Source organism: Amphibalanus amphitrite, unplaced genomic scaffold (assembly GCF_019059575.1).
Source record: "Amphibalanus amphitrite isolate SeventyFive unplaced genomic scaffold, NRLGWU_Aamphi_draft 000495F_arrow, whole genome shotgun sequence".
Taxonomy (NCBI): domain Eukaryota; kingdom Metazoa; phylum Arthropoda; class Thecostraca; order Balanomorpha; family Balanidae; genus Amphibalanus; species Amphibalanus amphitrite.
The window spans coordinates 149,499-167,743 of record NW_024881989.1 but is presented as its reverse complement, the minus strand read 5'-3'; the positions used below and the strand labels follow the sequence as shown (position 1 = coordinate 167,743).

At 50.7% G+C, this 18,245-nt stretch overlaps 1 protein-coding gene across 1 annotated transcript; it reads right to left on the bottom strand.

The window, feature by feature from the left end:
- Positions 1-742: 742 nt before the first annotated feature.
- LOC122392645 (uncharacterized protein DDB_G0271670-like) lies at positions 743-16,037 on the bottom strand. The gene is made up of 5 exons (XM_043387734.1): positions 15,545-16,037; positions 7,816-7,962; positions 7,412-7,588; positions 2,380-3,205; positions 743-1,587 (listed from the first exon to the last, which is right to left on the bottom strand). Exons 1-5 carry the CDS (start codon positions 16,035-16,037, stop codon positions 1,461-1,463), a joined length of 1,770 nt encoding a protein of 589 aa, XP_043243669.1. The 3' UTR covers positions 743-1,460.
- Positions 16,038-18,245: the final 2,208 nt, after the last annotated feature.

The following is an 18,245-nucleotide window of genomic DNA, read 5'->3' as shown; positions in this document are numbered from 1 at the left end:
CCGGTCGGGCACCTCAGAGCCGAAGGGTGAACGCGTCACGTGGACGGCTCAATCAGAGCACCAAGTGAATATGCCCCAAATTGGAGGACTACTGTATAATACAGTTGTTCAGACAGCCGGGATAAATTTATGGCCACCGAATTTTCAAATATATCCTATATAGACCGAGGAGTTTCTTCCTCCAAACAGACGTTAATTAGCTATGCTTCAGCTTGCATTTGATGTAATCAGGGCATATTGCTCTAGACAATTTATCATGTATCGACTCCCTCGGCTGTATTGTGCATTTTGACCTTTCTCAAAACACTTTAATAAATTTTATAAAAACCCAGCATAAAAGCCGGTGCTCGAAAAACGCCCTCTATTATCCCCATCTGAAGTTAAGGTTCAGAGGTCGCTCACTGGTGGATGGCACGGTGTATTTGTGTAAGGGTACACGTCTACCATATCCGACAACACGTGATTTCGATACACTGATGCATTACATTCGTCCAGCGTGCTTGGCACGAGAAAATTGTGTCATTATTCTGTTCTATGTGTTATCAAACGTATCGAAGGTCCCGCCAAGCGTGAAAATACTCAGCCTTATTGTGTTTTGGGTGCGATTAACTCATGACTGATGTGTTACCAGTACAGAACATGCCCTCACTGTGCCAATTTGTTTTCAGTGCATGACTGAAACCCCACATTACTTCTGCTGTGGACTGTACATACCCTTTTACTACTCATAAATAGGTGCCCATTAATATCTGATGACTGTATTGAAACATTTTGATGTCGCAATAACAAGGGAACAAATCAAGCTGCAACATGCAATAGCAATAAATGCACATAAGTTATAACATAACGATCTTCAGAAACCCTAACGTGAACACTAGCCGTTTTCACTTAAAACACTGAAATAAATTAATAAAATGAAGATATTTGCTGTAAAAGAGATTAGGTGCAGATTTGGTCAAATTAGGTGCATTCGCCGGATAGCCCGTCGTGAAAACGGCTAATAACTGTACAAAACAAGAAATAATAATAATTAAGAATTAAAGTAACACATGAACGGTGATGACACCAAATGTGACGCTGCACAATGCACGAGGTCTCCAATGGGTGACTAATTGCTGCATATGCAGTGACACAAGGTCCATAGCCTTGTTTGGCTGTTAGTAGAGCCGCCCGCAGTCGGCTTACAAGCCGCCCGCAGCCGCCGCAGTCGGTGTCGGCGCGCCCCTAGCGGCCGCAGTCGGGGTCCAGCCGCCGCAGTCGGGGTCCAGCCGCCGCAGTCGGGGTCCAGTCCGCCGCAGTCGGGGTCCAGTCCGCCGCAGTCGGGGTCCAGTCCGCCGCAGTCGGGGTCCAGTCCGCCGCAGTCGGGGTCCAGTCCGCCGCAGTCGGGGTCCAGTCGCCGCAGTCGGGGTCCAGTCGCCGCAGTCGGGGTCCAGTCCGCCGCAGTCGGTGTCGGCCCGCCCCTAGTGGCCGCAGTCGGGTTGTAGCCGCCGGCAGTGGCCGCCGCGGGCCGCCGCCGCCGTGGCCCGGCAGAGGTCAGCCGCCGCCCGGCCAACGTCGTCCCGCAACAGCAGCCACGAGACAGGTCCGCTGCAACGGGCGACACGGGCCGTCACAGACGCACGCGCACCCAGACAGGGGCACGCAGACATACATAGACGTTCGGTGGAATTCTATGGTAGGATGACTTGAACTTCGATGTTGTGTACAATGTCAAATTCTACCTTCAAGTGAGAGTGATAAAATATCCAGACTTAAGCAAAACCGGAGGATACTAGTCTCAAAGAGTTTCGTGACAATGGGAGGACGTGAGGTTAAAAACCGCCAAGTTGTAGTCCGCTGGATATGTAACGCCCCCGAAATGAAAACAAACCATAAAGACACGTCACACGACGCAAACAGGCAGCACACCTGCACTGGGCGTCCGGCTGGACGGGACGAGACCGGCCGCATAGAGGCTGCCATCATCGCTCCGCCAAATCTTAATGCGGGTCAAACGGATTTAAAATATTTCAGCATCGTTTTATGAGACGAACAGTTTGAAAAATACGTTGATAATTTTCCACTAACCAAGGCACTTTGTTGTCTGAGACGCCTGGTTTCAATTTTGCCGTGTTTGTGTTGTCATTGTCTGTGATTCAATTGAAAAAGAGCCAGCAACGTAAATACGTTAAAGACAACCAGCTAGGTGAATGAGCAGCCAGGCGAAAACACTGCCGGTCTTTGTCTAGTTAGGTCACTGGAAGGCCGGCCAGTTCTAGTAGCTCCGTCCGGCGCTGTGCAGTGTGAGGCCGGGGAGGGGATGGGAGGGGAGCTGAGGGGAGCGCCCCCGCCGCGGGACGGCTGCTGTCCCTGCCCTGGAGAGCGGGCGGCTGCCCTTACCTGGCCAGAGAGACCAGTGCGCCGTACTGCGGGCTCGCCGAGTGCGCGGCTGCCGCCAGCTCGCAGAGACGCCGCGCGACGCACGGCCTGCCGGAGGCGGTCAGCTGCGGCGCCGGCCTCCAGCCGCCCGCGCCCGCCGCGCGACTGCTGGCTCTTATAGTGTCTGTCGTGGTCCCTCCCGTGGTCGTCCCTTCTGCAGTGGTCGTTCCTCCCGTGGTCGTTCCTCCCGTAGTCGTTCCTCCCGTCGTTGTTCCTCCCGTGGTCGTTCCTCCCGTGGTTGTTCCTCCCGTGGTCGTTTCTCCCGTGGTCGTTTCTCCCGTGGTCGTTCCTCCCGTGGTCGTTCCTCCCGTGGTCGTTCCTCCCGTGGTTGTTCCTCCCGTGGTCGTTCCTCCCGTCGTTGTTCCTCCCGTGGTCGTTCCTCCCGTGGTCGTTCCTCCCGTGGTCGTTCCTCCCGTGGTCGTTCCTCCCGTGGTGGTCGTGGTCGTTGTTGTGGTTGAACCTCCGCCAGTGGACCCTCCTCCCGTCGTTGTATTGCTGCTGCCGCTGCCGCTCGTTCCACTCGTGGTGCTAGTGGTTGTGGAGGAGCTGCTCCCGCCGCTGCTGCTGCTGCTACTGCTGCTGCTGCTGCTGCTGCTGCTGCTGCTGCCGCTGCTGCTGCTGCTGCTGCTGCTGCTGCTGCTGCCGCTGCTGCCGCTGCCGCTGCCACTGCTGCTGCTGCTGCTGCTGCTGCTGCTGGCAGCGGCAGCCACTAACACAGCTGTCTGGGTCAGTGACGTCACGCCCAGGCCAGCCAGCGTCGCCAGACCGGTCAGGATGCCGGCGGTGCCTATGGCAGACGAGCCGGTCAGCGGTCAGCGGGGTCTGTCAGCAGGAGTCGGTCAGCGGGAGTCGGTCAGCGGTCAGCACAAGCCGGTCAGCGTTCAGCAGGAGTCGGTCAGCGGGAGTCGGTCAGCGGTCAGCGGGAGTCGTTCAGCGGTCAGCGGGAGTCGGTCAGCGGTCAGCACAAGCCGGTCAGCGGTCAGCAGTAGGAGTCGTTCAGCGGGAGTCGGTCAGCAGGAGTCGGTCAGCAGGAGTCGGTCAGCGGTCAGCGAAAGTCGGTCAGCGGTCAGCACAAGCCGGTCAGCGGTCAGCAGTAGGAGTCGTTCAGCGGGAGTCGGTCAGCAGGAGTCGGTCAGCGGGAGTCGGTCAGCGGTCAGCGAAAGTCGGTCAGCGGTCAGCGGGAGTCGGTCAGCGGTCAGAGGGAGTCGGTCAGCGGTCAGCGGTCAGCGGGAGTCGGTCAGCAGGAGTTGGTCAGCGGGAGTCGGTCAGCGGGAGTCGGTCAGCGGGAGTCGGTCAGCGGGAGTCGGTCAGCGGTCAGCGGGAGTCGGTCAGCGGTCAGCGGGAGTCGGTCAGCGGGAGTCGGTCAGCAGCGGGAGTCGGTCAGCAGGAGTCTCAGAGGAGTCTCACGAGTCTCGTAGGAAGATAGGGTAGACTGGGGTAACGCGCACCCCCGAGGTAATGCGCCCCACGTCAATATCTCATATTTTTTAAGTCCCTGCCGACCAATGAACAGGCTCTCCAGAAAGCTCGCCTGCTATATCTTCTGTGTCGATATTTTTCCGGCGGGATTGATCGTGGGATGGGGCTCATCTGAGGTAAGTTTTGTTTTATGCAATTTTCATGCAATGTTCACGACTTTTATAACTAGTGAGGTCGTGACATAATCCGCGCCCTGATGTGGTCTGCCGAGCAATGCGCCCTGATGAGAGGGGGCTATTTTGCCCCCTCCCTTTTTGGGGGACCATTTCGGGCCATTTTTTGACGTCACAGGTCAGGAAAAATGTCCAATTTTCACCGTTTAGAGGCATTTCCGGAATTGTGTTGTAAAATCGAGTAAAAAGGCATATTACTGAAAACCATCGATATTAACCTTCGCCCCAGTGGGGGGGGGAGGCATATGTTACCACCCTGTCGCTTTTTTATGTGTGAATAAAAAACCGCGGCGCTACGCTTGGGGTAGCTTTTGGTACACCAATTTTGGACAATGTGTGAAATTTTTGAACCCACGTCATGTCAGGTCAGGTCACCAGGTCCAGTTAACTGACCAAGCCTAAACAAGTTTGCAATCATGTCCAGCCTGCAGTGTTTGTCAGAAAGGTTTTAAACTTGGTGGATTACGCGATGTTATGGGCTTCTACAATTTGTATATCTCGGATTTTTTATATCCGTGACCTAAGGTCAGGTCAGTGGCGTGACCTTTCCATTGCAAGTCAACGGAGAAAAATGAAAATGCCTCTAGATCCGTGTGTACGCATAGGAACAGTCCAAATATTTCAGAATCACAACGATTTGGACCACTCGTGATGACCAAGGTGTCATTTTTGCTGATAGCCTCTAGAAAGGTCATCCGAAGTCATTTGAGGCTACAAACAGATTTTTGCCAATAACTCGCGATTGGAAAGAGATAGAACGCTGGGGATGGTCTTATTGTGTTTGTCTTGTTGAGACGCATCGACTGATATGCAATATGACCCTTTCCGGTCAGGTCATGACCTTGACCTGAGGTCAAATTTTCAAATTGTTCTTTCAAGGTCAAATTATAGTTCATTCGACGCGTCTCGGCGACAGGAACACGATTCTGGCAATAGAAATGACGTGGCTTTTTGTAGTCGAAAGTTATTCTCGAAAAACACTTTTCGTAAAAACAGCTATTTTTGGAGTTTTTGCCCTCTGGAGGCTAAACCGTTAACCTGAGTTCAATTTTGATAATGACCTTATCAAAAGAAGAGTTCAAAAGCTGTCGATTGCTTTCCCATGCGTTTTTCTAGCTACCATAGTTCCTGAGATAACGGCATGTTTTCTGAAAAATATAATGACCATTTGCAAATTTTGACCTTTGATTACCTCTGGTGACCCCAATATTGCTCTAAGATGAAAAATGATTGAAATACTTTCAAACGTACGCATTGAGAGCTATCGACTGCTTTTTACCGCGTCTTTCTAGCCCTCTTAGTTTTTTAGTTAGAGGGGGGTGGTAACATATGCCCCCCCCCCACTAGGGCGAAGTTGGCTGAGACCGCCACTGGGGCGCGGGTTAAATTTTCCGTCAAACACATATTTTGCTATTTGAGGTCACTATTACCAGGGCAGGTCACAGAGGTCAGGTCACTGAGAGTCACAATACGAAAGTGTCGTGTGATATGTGCGCACCTTAAACTTTGGACTCCAAATTATGCCATAGAACCAGACTTGCGCTATCGGAGGTAGAGGTCAGGGTCAACGCAACAAGCCTCGTTTAGCGGGGCTCTGTCTTTGTGAATCCTTCCATTCAAAAGGTTCGGACTAAATTTATACAAAAATGCATGTTTTATGGTCCCTTTTACATGACAAATGCGATTATGTGGGTCAGGCAGCCTTTAGAGCCAGTTAAGGCTATGTTCCGGTGAAGGTCAAGTCAAGGTCCTCCCCGTGGCCTAGTGGATAAGGCGTCCGTCTCCCAACTCTGTGGCAGCAAGTTCGCAGCCGGGAAGCTCCACCTCGTTTGACCCGCGTTCCTATATTAAACCGCGCCCCGCTGGGCTGTTCAGCCATACGCGCCCTGCTGGGGGGGGGGGAGCAGATTCTGCCCCCCCCCCGTCTAACTTCCGAACCGATGGTCGTAGAAAGACGGGGAAAACGGCAATCGAAAGCACTCAACAAGGCAGATCTTAAGAGCCCAAATATTGTTTTGCTTAAGTAGGCCAGAGGTCAGGTCAAGGTCAGGTCAAGTGAGGGCAAATTTTGAAGTTGGTTGTTTAGGCAGCGTCCGAAATCGACGAAAATTTCCGGCTTTCCGAAAATGAAACAAAATGCCTTTATTAAAATATATATATATATATATATATATATATATATATATATATATATATATATATATATATATATATATATATATATATATATATATATATATATATATATATATATATATATATATATATATATATATATATATATATATATATATATATATATATATATATATATATATTAAGCGGCACAGCAGTGCGTAAGGAATCTAACCGACCGCAGAAAGTGTGAGGGCTTAGGTATCGATTTCCCAAACGCTAGAAACCAACAGCTACCTGCCTGAAAGCAGCTCACCATCCTAAAAAGCTACTTGCCTGGGCCAGGGAAAAGGGTGATAACATTTTCAGGAAATGTGTAGCATTGAAGTACCTAATCACGAGAACAAATACGTGAAGAATCATTGACCTTTTCCTCAAAAATGTAAAATCAAGAATAAACCCGTCTCCTGAAAAAAAAAACACAATACTTCTCCGTGGTGAACCGTAAGCGCTTGACTGATTGACTTGAGCCTATAGAGGGCGACCGTTCGGGCTGTTTCCCTCTCAAAGTGATGCCCCGTTCGGGCTTCAGTCGGCGTTCGATTATAAAATCTGCAATGTCTGACCTCATTCCGCGGCTAATCCTAGGCGGATCTGTAAAAAAAAAACTGTAGAAAAGAAACTAGCGATATAAGAAAACTAATATTAGTAACGTGGTGATTGCGTGGTGATCGTGGAGATAGTCTGGATTGTTTGTTTGGTAAGCTTACAGTGAAATTTCCTCATTTTTCCACGTGATTTGCTTAACTGCGTGCCCTCCCCCCCATGACGCGATATCAGCTCCACTGGGGGGGGGGGAGGGCAGCGGAATCACTGGGGGGCCGCGGTCCCCCAGTTAACATGTTAGAGGAGGCCCTGGTCTCCTGTGTCGCTTCTTTGTGTCTTTTGTGTATCTCCTCACTCAAGTAGGTAGGTATGTCTCCTGTGTGCCTGCGATGTTACCCTGGGTGTCTCCTTCAGGTCTCGTGTGTTACTTATATGTGTATCCTATGTGTTTACTGTGTCACTTCTGTGTTATCCGTGTGTGTTTTTGTGTCTCTTGTGTGTCCTGCATGTCTCCTGTGTTACACATGTGTTTCTCCAGTGTTACTGCAGTGTTATCCCTTTGTTACTCCTTAGTTTTGGGTGTCTCCTGTGTGGACACAATGTGCCTCTGGTGCGCTCACCGGTGAAGCAGGTGGCGGCGGGGCAGGTGGCGCCGCTCAGGCCGGCTGCCCCCGGTACACCGGCCGGGGACACCAGACTGCGCCCCCGTCCGGCCGCGGCGCCCGGCAGCGCCTCCAGAGCGCCACACGCCGCCGAGCTGGCGCCGTCCACCAGCCACCGGTCCAGCGGCGAGCCGCCTGCCGCCGCAGAGGCCTGGTCAGTCAGAGAGGCAGCGGACGGGTGGGGACGGTGTGAACTGACCTCTGTCTGGGGATGATGTGAACTGACCTCTGTCTGGGGACGGTGTGAACTGACGTCTGTCTGGGGACGGTGTGAACTGACCTCTGTCTGGGGACGGTGTGAACTGACCTCTGTCTGGGGACGGTGTGAACTGACCTCTGGTCTGGGGACGGTATGAACTGACCTTTGAACTGGCGGGCGGTGCTCGAGTCGCTCAGGCCGGCCGCCACTGCCGGCTGCACCAGCAGGAAGGCGGCCAGCGCCGCCAGAGAGGTCAGCACGGCGGCCAGACCCAGCGCGTCGAACTGGGCGCAGGAGCACGGGCCCAGGCCTGGCGGCGACGGCGGCCCACTCACTAACGGCTCACTGCACAACTGCACACAGCCACTTATTGTGCATGTATCGGGTCACTAAAGCCTGAAACAGACTCTTCCCGCAGTCAGGAAATCGCATGCGAGAGCCTATATCAAATACATGCGGAAGCACACTCGCATCAACCGCACGCACCTCCCGGATGCGATTGGTGCAGGAAGAATTATAACGCATTTGAATAGGCTTTCGCATGCAATTTTCTGAACGCAGAAACAGTCTGTTTCAGCCATAACCCGCGACCGCCTGGGGGGGGGGGTCGTATCCGACCCCCCCTCCGTTTTTCTTGAATAACTTATGAACCGCTTACGCTATCGACTTGAAACTTGGCATACCTTCTCCCCCATCAATTTGACGTCTCCTGTGCAATTTTTAAGTTAAAATTCCCATTTTTTTTAGATAGGTATATCGATTTTAGTGATGTAACTACATGGCGTTTTCAGTCAAAAAGTGGTAAATATTTAAAAAATCGCCAAAAATCAGGGTTTGAAGAAAATTGCAAATTAAGGACATGAATAGACGCAGCTCAACGAGTTCTTTAAAATGGCTATCTCGAAGGGGAGAGCGGGGAGAGTTGTATCATGTCCAAGTTGTATCAGGGCGAATTGTGCCAAACTTATCCAATGGATAGCGCTCGCGACACGACCAGCCGACGAGGTTTTCCGGACGCCATCTTTCCCTGTTCTGTCTTGTGGCTGAGTGGAAGCGTCTCGAGGTGAGAGCCGATTTCATGTTTTTTTAATGTCATTCTAAAAAAATAAGTTGCAAGAAAATGTGTGTTTTGGGCATTTAGATGTGCACGAATTTGACAGATCTCCGTAGCGGTGGTGAGGGTAGGTTCTAAGGCTGCGCGAGTGAAAACGGATTTCTCCAGCTGTCCGCTGTTTTTTTAGCACGAGGATGTTTATTCCAAGATGGCGGCTAGGTACATGTTGTATCAGAGCCGGGTGGGGTATGTTGTAACATGTATGTGTGTATGTATGTATGGGTATGTTGCTTTTGATCGCGAAAGCTAAGCCCTGGCTCGCGTTTGTAGGTAGCTAGTCAATGCTCGTTCCATTTCGGCACAATGTGTTGGCTTCTTTGCTCTTAACGGGCCACTTTTGCGTCTAGTCTGTTGATGTTTCGTTCGGATTGCATTGACCTAAGTTTGGTCTAATAAAGTGAAGCCTTTGAGCATACCTATACATTGTATTAACCTCATTTAATGTTGTTGTTATGTTCAAAACCAGAAGCAAGCACACTCCCTGAAACGTGAAATAGTGATACAAATTACCCCACCATGTGATACAACTCACCCAAGCCATGGGGCAAGTTGTATCAAAAACATTGTTCTATTCGGCAGACCGTAGAAGAAAAACTGGTAGAGGTAGCGGAAAAGTTACTTTGCACAAAAAAGCAGAAGAATCCAGGAAGGAGATAGTATGGAAATAATGAGTTTATCACGGATAGTTACGAGGTTAGGGTAGACCGGGGCAAGTCGCCCCGCCGAGGTAAAACGCCTCACCGATGTTTCTCGGAACTGGCAAGGTTCTGGGGAAACATCCTCTCTTCTATAAAACGTGCACTATACGATCATTATATGAGCAGACTGGAAATAAATTGTGATGACTCTTTAGGGAGATATAGCCAAAAATGTGTTTTTAGAGTGATTTTTATGTTTTGTTGTCAGATTATGCATCATGGCGTTCTTTTATCATCCACATCAGGTTAGCGACTTTTATGTATTTTGAACAACTATTGTCTAACGCTTACAATGCCGGGTTGGTTCGTGTTAAATTATGTCTTCCTGGAGTGCAAGGCGTTGTTCTCTGACCGAACTACGTGATGGGGTAAAACGCCCCAGTAGGTCGCGGGGCAAAAAGCCCCATGGGGCGTTTTACCTCATGTGTTGTTCGGACTACCCACTTCCTAACGTTCGGTAGCTGGCGAACGGTATGTTTCTATGCATTTATATGTACTTTTCTCAGCAACTGGATGGCAAAGGAAGTATTTTGTTAACATTTCCATTGCAATAATTTATTATTTGGCCTTATGAGGCAGGTGAAAAACCTGCTCATACAATAGTGTCGTAGCTGAACACCTGATAGGATGGAAGGTGCTAACTTCAGTGCCATGCCTCCCAAGGTCCAACGGACCTTTCATATAAGATTTAGTCAACTAGCATGTTTAATCTTTAATCTAGAGTATGGGGCTTCTTGCCCCAGGCCGTGGGGCGTTTTGCCCTGGGGTTGGGGCAAAACGCCCTATTTGCAGTTGCTTCACAAACCACCTCCTAGCTGGGAGTCCGATCATAAGTGAATGAATTTGAGGGGTGGAATTTAAAGTAAAATGTCCAAAGAACGCATTGAGCACAAATTTGGCCTTCCAGGTTATGTGGAATAAAAGTTATGTAGCAAAGTAAATTATCTGGGGCGTCTTGCCCCAGGCTACCCTATGGGTCTCGGAGTAAAAACTGATACAACCCACCCCACTCTCCCCTATTTTCCATAAAATGCGTTTTTCACCCCTTAAAATTCAAAAAACTATATTTTTGGAAAACAGCTGATGAAATCCAAAATTTTGAGAATTTCCAAAAACCGGAATATATGTTATAGAGCTCTATTAGAACATTAGATGTCCCAAATTTCAACTTTCTATCTTGATTTTTGACCCCCAAATTGTAAAAAATAGCTCCAACATGCATAGGGCATGGTGACGTCATAAGCATTTTCGTGAATTAGAGGCACTTCTGAACATCGCATGTGAAAACAAATAGCACCACTAGATTCCTGGGACAAAGCTCGTCTAGAAAACTGCATTTTTATGTCAAAAATAAAAAGTTGAAAAATTGACCTCTTTTCTTAGCCATCGCTTAGTTATGTATGGTATGAACGATTTTTTATGCTTTCAATGCACACTTGTCACCAAGCACAGTGACTTGGGGTCACATATAACCATTACCATCGGATTCGGCGTGAAAAATAAGCCATAAAACATGTGTCGCACGGCCATGTAGCAGAAAGTGAAAACCGTAACCTTTCGTGACCTGACCTGACCTTGACCCGTACTTAGTATGACCCCTATATGCACATGGTACCTTCACTAGGTCTTTGAGGTCATTTTTGGTGAGTTTTGAGCAGCAGCTGTCGATTCCGCTGTCCGTAAGCCTAATCATGCAAAACCCCAGAATTTGACCTTTGACCTGACCTTGACCCGAAAGTTGACCTCAATCTTAAAATCTTAAGGGTGCTTTGGGAAGGTCTCGTAGAGACCTTTCGAACGCCGCCTCGCGGGGATCGATACGACCATTGGTTCTCGAGATAACAGGGGGGGGGCGGATCCGACCCCCCCCCCCCCAGGCTGTCGTGGGTACGGAAATAGCCCAGGCAGGTGCCGGGTTAACATAGCACAATTTAGAGGACCCACCGTCATTTCGGGTCATTCTTTGACACGATTCCGTGTGCTTGAGATAGTTTGAGATCGTTTCCGGCGCCAAAATAGCAGTTTTCATTTTCCCCCGTTGACTTGGTGGTGACTGGTGACTTAACCCGCGCCCCGCTGGGCTATTCAGCCATACGCGCCCTGCTGGGGGGGGGGGGAGGGCAGATTATGCCCCCCCCCCTGTCTAACTTCCGAACCGATGGTCGTAGAAAGACGGGGAAAACGGCAATCGAAAGCTCTCAACAAGGCGGATCTAAAGAGCCGACTTTTTTGCTTAAGTAGGTCAGAGGTCAGGTCAAGGTCAGGTCAAGGGTACAAAATGTAGGGGAGAGTGGGGAAAGATGCCCAGGGTTTGACTATGTCATATATTATTCGAAAATGACGATCGGAAAGCCAAAACTTGGAGTTTCAACGGAAGCCAACATCATTTTTCTCCAAAAATATCACACTTTCGTGCCTGAAATATGATAACTTTTTTTGCTATTAAGCATTTTCCTGAAGAAGTGAAAGGGGGCATCTTACCCTACAGGGTGGGAAAGACGCCCCCTGGCGTTGGGTAAGATGCCCCCTGCACTATAAGTGACATAAATAGGCAGGTGAATCGCCTGAACGAATCAGACGTCCCTTCGTGCCTGCAGTAGACACCAAACGTCATCGTAAGGGCCCTCAAAAGTAGTCGTAAGGGGCTTCAGAAGTCATCGTTAGGGCCATCATAGTCCAGCGTGGCCAAACAAGCCTCCGTGGTGGCGTTCGGAGACCACTGTGGGGCCCTTATAGGTCTTCATGATGCTTGAGGGCCCTCGAGCCCATCGTGGGGACCTCAGATGCCAGCGCGGCCCGTGGAGCCAACGTGGGAACCCTCAAAGGATGTCGTGAGGGGCCCTGGAACCAATAATGGGGCCCACAGAGGCCGTCGTGAGGGCTCTCAGAGTCAGATGCCGCCCAAAAAGTCGTTGTGTGGGCCGAGAGACCGGCATGGGGAGCACCCGACCGTACCGGATTCTCAATAGTCCCAGATCGGCTTTTGTCTCTCATCACAAGTGTGTAATAAATGATTTGACGGGCTGCCTGAAGGACAGCCTGCGGATTTAGGGGGGCGTCTTTCCCCATCAGGACAGGGGGCATCTTACCCCAAGGTACCGAAGTAACATTAAATCAGCACAATTTGTTAGCCATAAAACTACACCCTGAAACAAACTGTTTGGGACGCAGCACACGCATGTTAATGTATCACGACTATAGCAAGGGACGCAAAAATTATCTACCTTCTTTGATATTTACAATGTTTTGACGTCAAAATATTTTTTGAAAGCAGCAAATAAAAAACATGCAATCACCAGCCAGCCGTTGCCCAACTGAGTTTCGCAAATTTTTGTGCAGTTAACAAGGCAGGCTTCCGCTTTACGCTAAGAACATTAATTTCCAGGTTCGATTCTTTGTTTCCCCGCTAGAGGGGGTGGGGCGTCTTTCCCACCCTGGGCATCTTACCCCACTCTCCCCTAAGTTTCTACAGTATCGGCCTTGCACCGTAGTTGCCGGAGAATGGACTGAGACTGATTGCCCAAAACGTGTTCTTATACTACCAAGACAATATTCGTTGCATACAATGTCATTCAAAGGTCAAGGTCAGGTCAGGTCAGGTCAGGTCACCAAAAACAAAATATAGAAAAGGGCATGTGCGACACATGTTTTATGGGTCATTTTACACATATAATTCAATAGGCACACTCAATAAGTGATATGGACCACCTCTGGATGAATTTCAGGTCGAGGTCAGGTCAAGGTCAGGTCAAGTGAGGTCAAATTTTGAAGTTGGTTGTTAAGGCCTAAAAAGGTGTCTATCTGATGCAGTTTTTCACGGCGAATCGAATGGTGCTATTTTTGTTTCCGTACGAGGTCTAGAACTTCCAAAAAATTATTTTTCAAAATTTTTGTGTGTCGTGACGTCATAAAATTTTGCATAACTCCCACATTTTCGAACCGATTCTTCTAAAAATTGGTATATAGGTGCACATAGACTACTTCTCTGACATATATTCCGGTTTTTTCGATACACTCAAAATTTTGAATTTTATAATAATTTCCCCCAAAAAGTCAGTTTTTTTAGAAAAAAAATTGGGTCAAAATCCAAAATTTTCAAAAAACCGAGATAGCCATTTGATAGACAAAGTAGAATCACGTGTAACATTTTTTTGTTACGTCTTGATTCCTTTAACAATGAAGATGTTAGCGGCGTTTGAAATTTTGCCGTTTTTGAGGCGAAAATGGCGAACATGGCGTCACAAAAACGTCAATTTCCCAAAAAATTTCCGACGGATTTCCTCAAATTTTCAGGGAACGTGTCAAATTGATGTATGATAAGGTACTGAAAATTTGACGTCGCTGGCGTGACGCGTTTAGAAGTTATTGGCGAAAAACGGGAGGGGGGCAGATTCTGCCCCCCCCCCAGCGGGGCGCGGGTTAACCCTCGCCCGCATTTGTGTTTTTCCAGCCGCAAACGTATAAGGGGGGAAGTCCTTTGGACCCCCTTGCGGTTTCGCCCCTGATCGAGCTAGAGCTTCGCGGAAAAAAAACGAGCGTGTTGCCCGTGACGAGAGGAACGGGGGCTCCTGCAGCTGATATAACGGGGGTCTGCAGCTGATATAACGGGGGCCGCTGCAGCTGATATAACGGGGGCCGTTGCAGCTGATATAACGGGGGACTGCAGCTGATATAGGTAACGGGGGCCGCTGCAGCTGATATAACGGGGGACTGCAGCTGATACAACGGGGGCAGCTGCAGCTGATATAACGGCGGGCCGCTGCAGCTGATATAAACAGGGGCCGCTGCAGCTGATATAAACAGGGGCCGCTGCAGCTGATATAGCGGGGGGCCGCTGCAGCTGATATATCGGGGGGCGCTGCAGCTGATATAACGGGGGGCCGCTGCAGCTGATATAACGAGGGACTGCAGCTGATATAACGGGGGTCCGCTGCAGCTGATATAGCGGGGTCCGCTGCAGCTGATATAACGGGGGGCCGCTGCAGCTGATATAACGGGGGGCCGCTGCAGCTGATATAACGGGGGCCGTTGCAGCTGATATAACGGGGGCCGTTGCAGCTGATGTAATGGGGGGCCGCTGCAGCTGATATAACGGGGGCAGCCGCAGCTGATATAACGGCGGGCCGCTGCAGCTGACATAAACAGGGGACCGCTGCAGCTGATATAACGGGGGGCCGCTGCAGCTGATGTAATGGGGGGCCGCTGCAGCTGATATAACGGGGGCAGCTGCAGCTGATATAACGGCGGGCCGCTGCAGCTGATATAAACAGGGGACCGCTGCAGCTGATATAGCGGGGGGCCGCTGCAGCTGATATATCGGGGGGCGCTGCAGCTGATATAACGGGGGGCCGCTGCAGCTGATATAACGAGGGACTGCAGCTGATATAACGGGGGTCCGCTGCAGCTGATATAGCGGGGGTCCGCTGCAGCTGATATAACGGGGGGCCGCTGCAGCTGATATAACGGGGGCCGTTGCAGCTGATATAACGGGGGCCGTTGCAGCTGATATAACGGGGGGCCGCTGCAGCTGATATAACGGGGGCCCGCTGCAGCTGATATAGCGGGGGGCCGCTGCAGCTGATATATCGGGGGGCGCTGCAGCTGATATAACGGGGGCCCGCTGCAGCTGATATAACGGGGGGCCGCTGCAGCTGATATAACGGGGGCCGTTGCAGCTGATATAACGGGGGGCCGCTGCAGCTGATATAACGTGGGGCCGCTGCAGCTGATATAACGGGGGTCCGCTGCAGCTGATATAACGGGGGGCCGCTGCAGCTGGTATAACGGGGGGCCGCTGCAGCTGATATAACGGGGGTCCGCTGCAGCTGATATAACGGGGGTCCGCTGCAGCTGATATAGCGGGGGTCCGCTGCAGCTGATATAACGGGGGCCGTTGCAGCTGATATAACGGGGGGCCGCTGCAGCTGATATAACGGGGGGCCGCTGCAGCTGATATAACGGGGGGCCGCTGCTGATATAACGGGAGGCCGCTGCAGCTGATATAGCGGGGGCCGCTGCAGCTGATATAACGGGGGGCCGCTGCAGCTGATATAACGGGGGGCCGCTGCAGGCCGACTCACCTCCCAGCGCCGCCCCCGGGGCGGCCGCGGCGTACTGCTCCGAGTGGCCGTGCCCCTCCTCCGTGCCGTACCCGTCCTCCGTGCCGTACGGCTCGGCGTCGTACCCGTCCTCCGTGCCGTACGGCTCGGCGTCGTACCCCTCCTCCGTGCCGTACGGCTCGGCGCCGTACCCGTCCTCCGGTCCGTATCCATCCGAGTGGCCGTACATGTCTGGCGTGTGCTGGTCTGGTGCGAGCCCCCGACGGTACCCGGCGCTCCGGTACTCGGTGTGGTCGGTACCGGGGTACTGCTCCGTCCCGAGGTACTGCCCGGTACCGGGACTCTGCTGGGTACCGGGCTCGTGGCCGTTCCGGTACCCCGGGTACAGGTACCCGCCGTCCGCCAGGCGGTACCCGGAGTACACCGGCCCGGCGCGCCCCAGCAGAGGGGACGCGCCCGGCGCGGAGCGGCCGCATGCGGCGACAGCCAGCGCCAGTACCAGGGACCGCAGCATGACGGCTCCAGCAGCGCTGATGAGCTGGCGCAGCTCCCCGACAGCGGCTGAGCTGAGCTGGCGCAGCTCCCCGACAGCGGCTGAGCTGAGCTGACGCCGCTCCCCGACAGCGGCTGAGCTGAGCTGGCGCAGCTCCCCGACAGCGGCTGAGCTGAGCTGGCGCCGCTCCCCGACAGCGTCTGAGCTGAGCTGGCGCAGCTCCGGCCCTACCGCTCGGTCTGAGCTCGGCAGCGCCACAGACGCACAGTGTTCTACAGAAAACCTACATCCGCATATATACAAACCGAAACTGAAAAAAGCTCGGCCCACTTGCAGTGCTGCCGCGGGGCCGGCGGCCGGTTCAGTGTCCTGCCACAGCTCGGGACGCGCTCGGCCGGCGGCCGACAGACAGACCCACCGCACCCAAACCATTCAGGACGGAGACATAATGGCGAGTTCATGCTGAGCGATCATCATCAACAACGCTCAGCTGAACAATCATATCCGATCGAGAGCCTTCCACAGCAGAAAAAGAAAACAATTTGTGCTCGTTGCATACACTATGGGCCATGCCTGAATCCGAAATGCGTTTGCAATCCATCAGACGTCCACTCCGTCCTGCTTAAAGGCTGAGTGAAATCGGGCCGCACGGCTTGGTCAGACCGTTATCAGGGTGGATATTCGAGTATTGCTGTGTGCAACGTATGTCCAAGCATATGATAGTCCCAGAAGCTGCCCAGAGAGCGCGACTCAGTACAGCTTCATATGTCCGAGTCCAGAGCCACTGGGCCGGAGGGGGGTTCTGCACGCATGGCCCGGCTGCACTTATTTAGGACGCCGAACCAACGTAACTACAGGCCAAGGACGTAAGGCGACGGCCCTTAATTAACCCGCGACTGCCTGGGGGGGGGGGTCGGATCCGACCCCCTCCCTCCGTTTTTCTTGAATAACTCATGAACCGCTTAAGCTACCTACTTGAAACTTGGCATACCTTCTCCCCCATCAAGTTGACGTCTCCTGTGCAATTTTTAAGAAAAAATTTCCAAAATTGTTTGAGATATATCGATTTTAGTGTTGTAACTACATGGCGTTTTCAGTCAAAAAGTGATAAATGTTTTTTTTAAAAAATCGCCAAGAATCGAGGTTTAAAGCAAATTGCAAATTAAGGCGATGAATAGACGCAGCTCAATAAGTTCGTTAAGATGGCTATCTCGGATTTTCCATAAAATGCGTTTTTTACCCCTAAAAATTCAAAAAACATTTTTTTTTTGGAAAACAGCTAATAAAATCCAAAATTTTGGGAATTTCCAAAAAACCGGAATATATGTTATAGAGCTCTATTAGAACATTTGATGTCCCAAATTTCAACTTTCTATCTTGATTTTTGACCCCCAAATTGTAAAAAAATAGCTCCAACATGCATAGGGTATGGTGACGTCATAAGCATTTTCGTGAATTAGAGGCACTTCTGAACATCGCATGTGAAAACAAATGGCACTACTACTTACTAGATTCCTGGGACAAAGCTCGTCTAGAAAATTGCATTTTTATGTCAAAAATAAAAGTTGAAAAATTGACTTATTTTTCTTAGCCCTTGTTTAGTTATGTAGGGTAGTGTGGGGTAATTTGAACATATTTTTACGTCTTCTCCTTTGTACCAAATTCCAGCTCAACCCTGGATGAAGAAAAACTGCTTCAGTAGCGCAAGTGTCACTTGCTTTCACCATGCAAGCCTCATTTTTGGACGAGCCGAGCATACCTTGAATAGCATAGCCTCACTTCTCCACCAAGTCACGGTGTGTTCGAATCGCCCCACCGTGGGGTAATTTGAACATACTGACTTTACGTGCCATAAAAACGATAATCTCGCCAGCACCGATGTTGTTTGATGCATAAACAAATTGGCAGAACAATTCTAAACATACCTTCATTTGAAAAATCAACACAACAACAAAAATAACAGTTGCAGAGTATCAATATCTGCACGCTGCACACCGGTCAGTTGACAGAATTCGCCTCTCTTCAATTAACAGAACGTCTATCATTTTTGTTCGATAAAAACTCTCCCAACCTTACTGCATCTGTTATAGTGGTGCCAATCGAAACCTGGACACTTGGAGTTCTGATTTTGTCCAATGTCCAATTCGGAATTGGTTGGACAAAGGTAGCAGACTGGACAGCATTGGACGATGGCTTGCTACACTGCAGCGCTTTTTATAAAGTAATCGT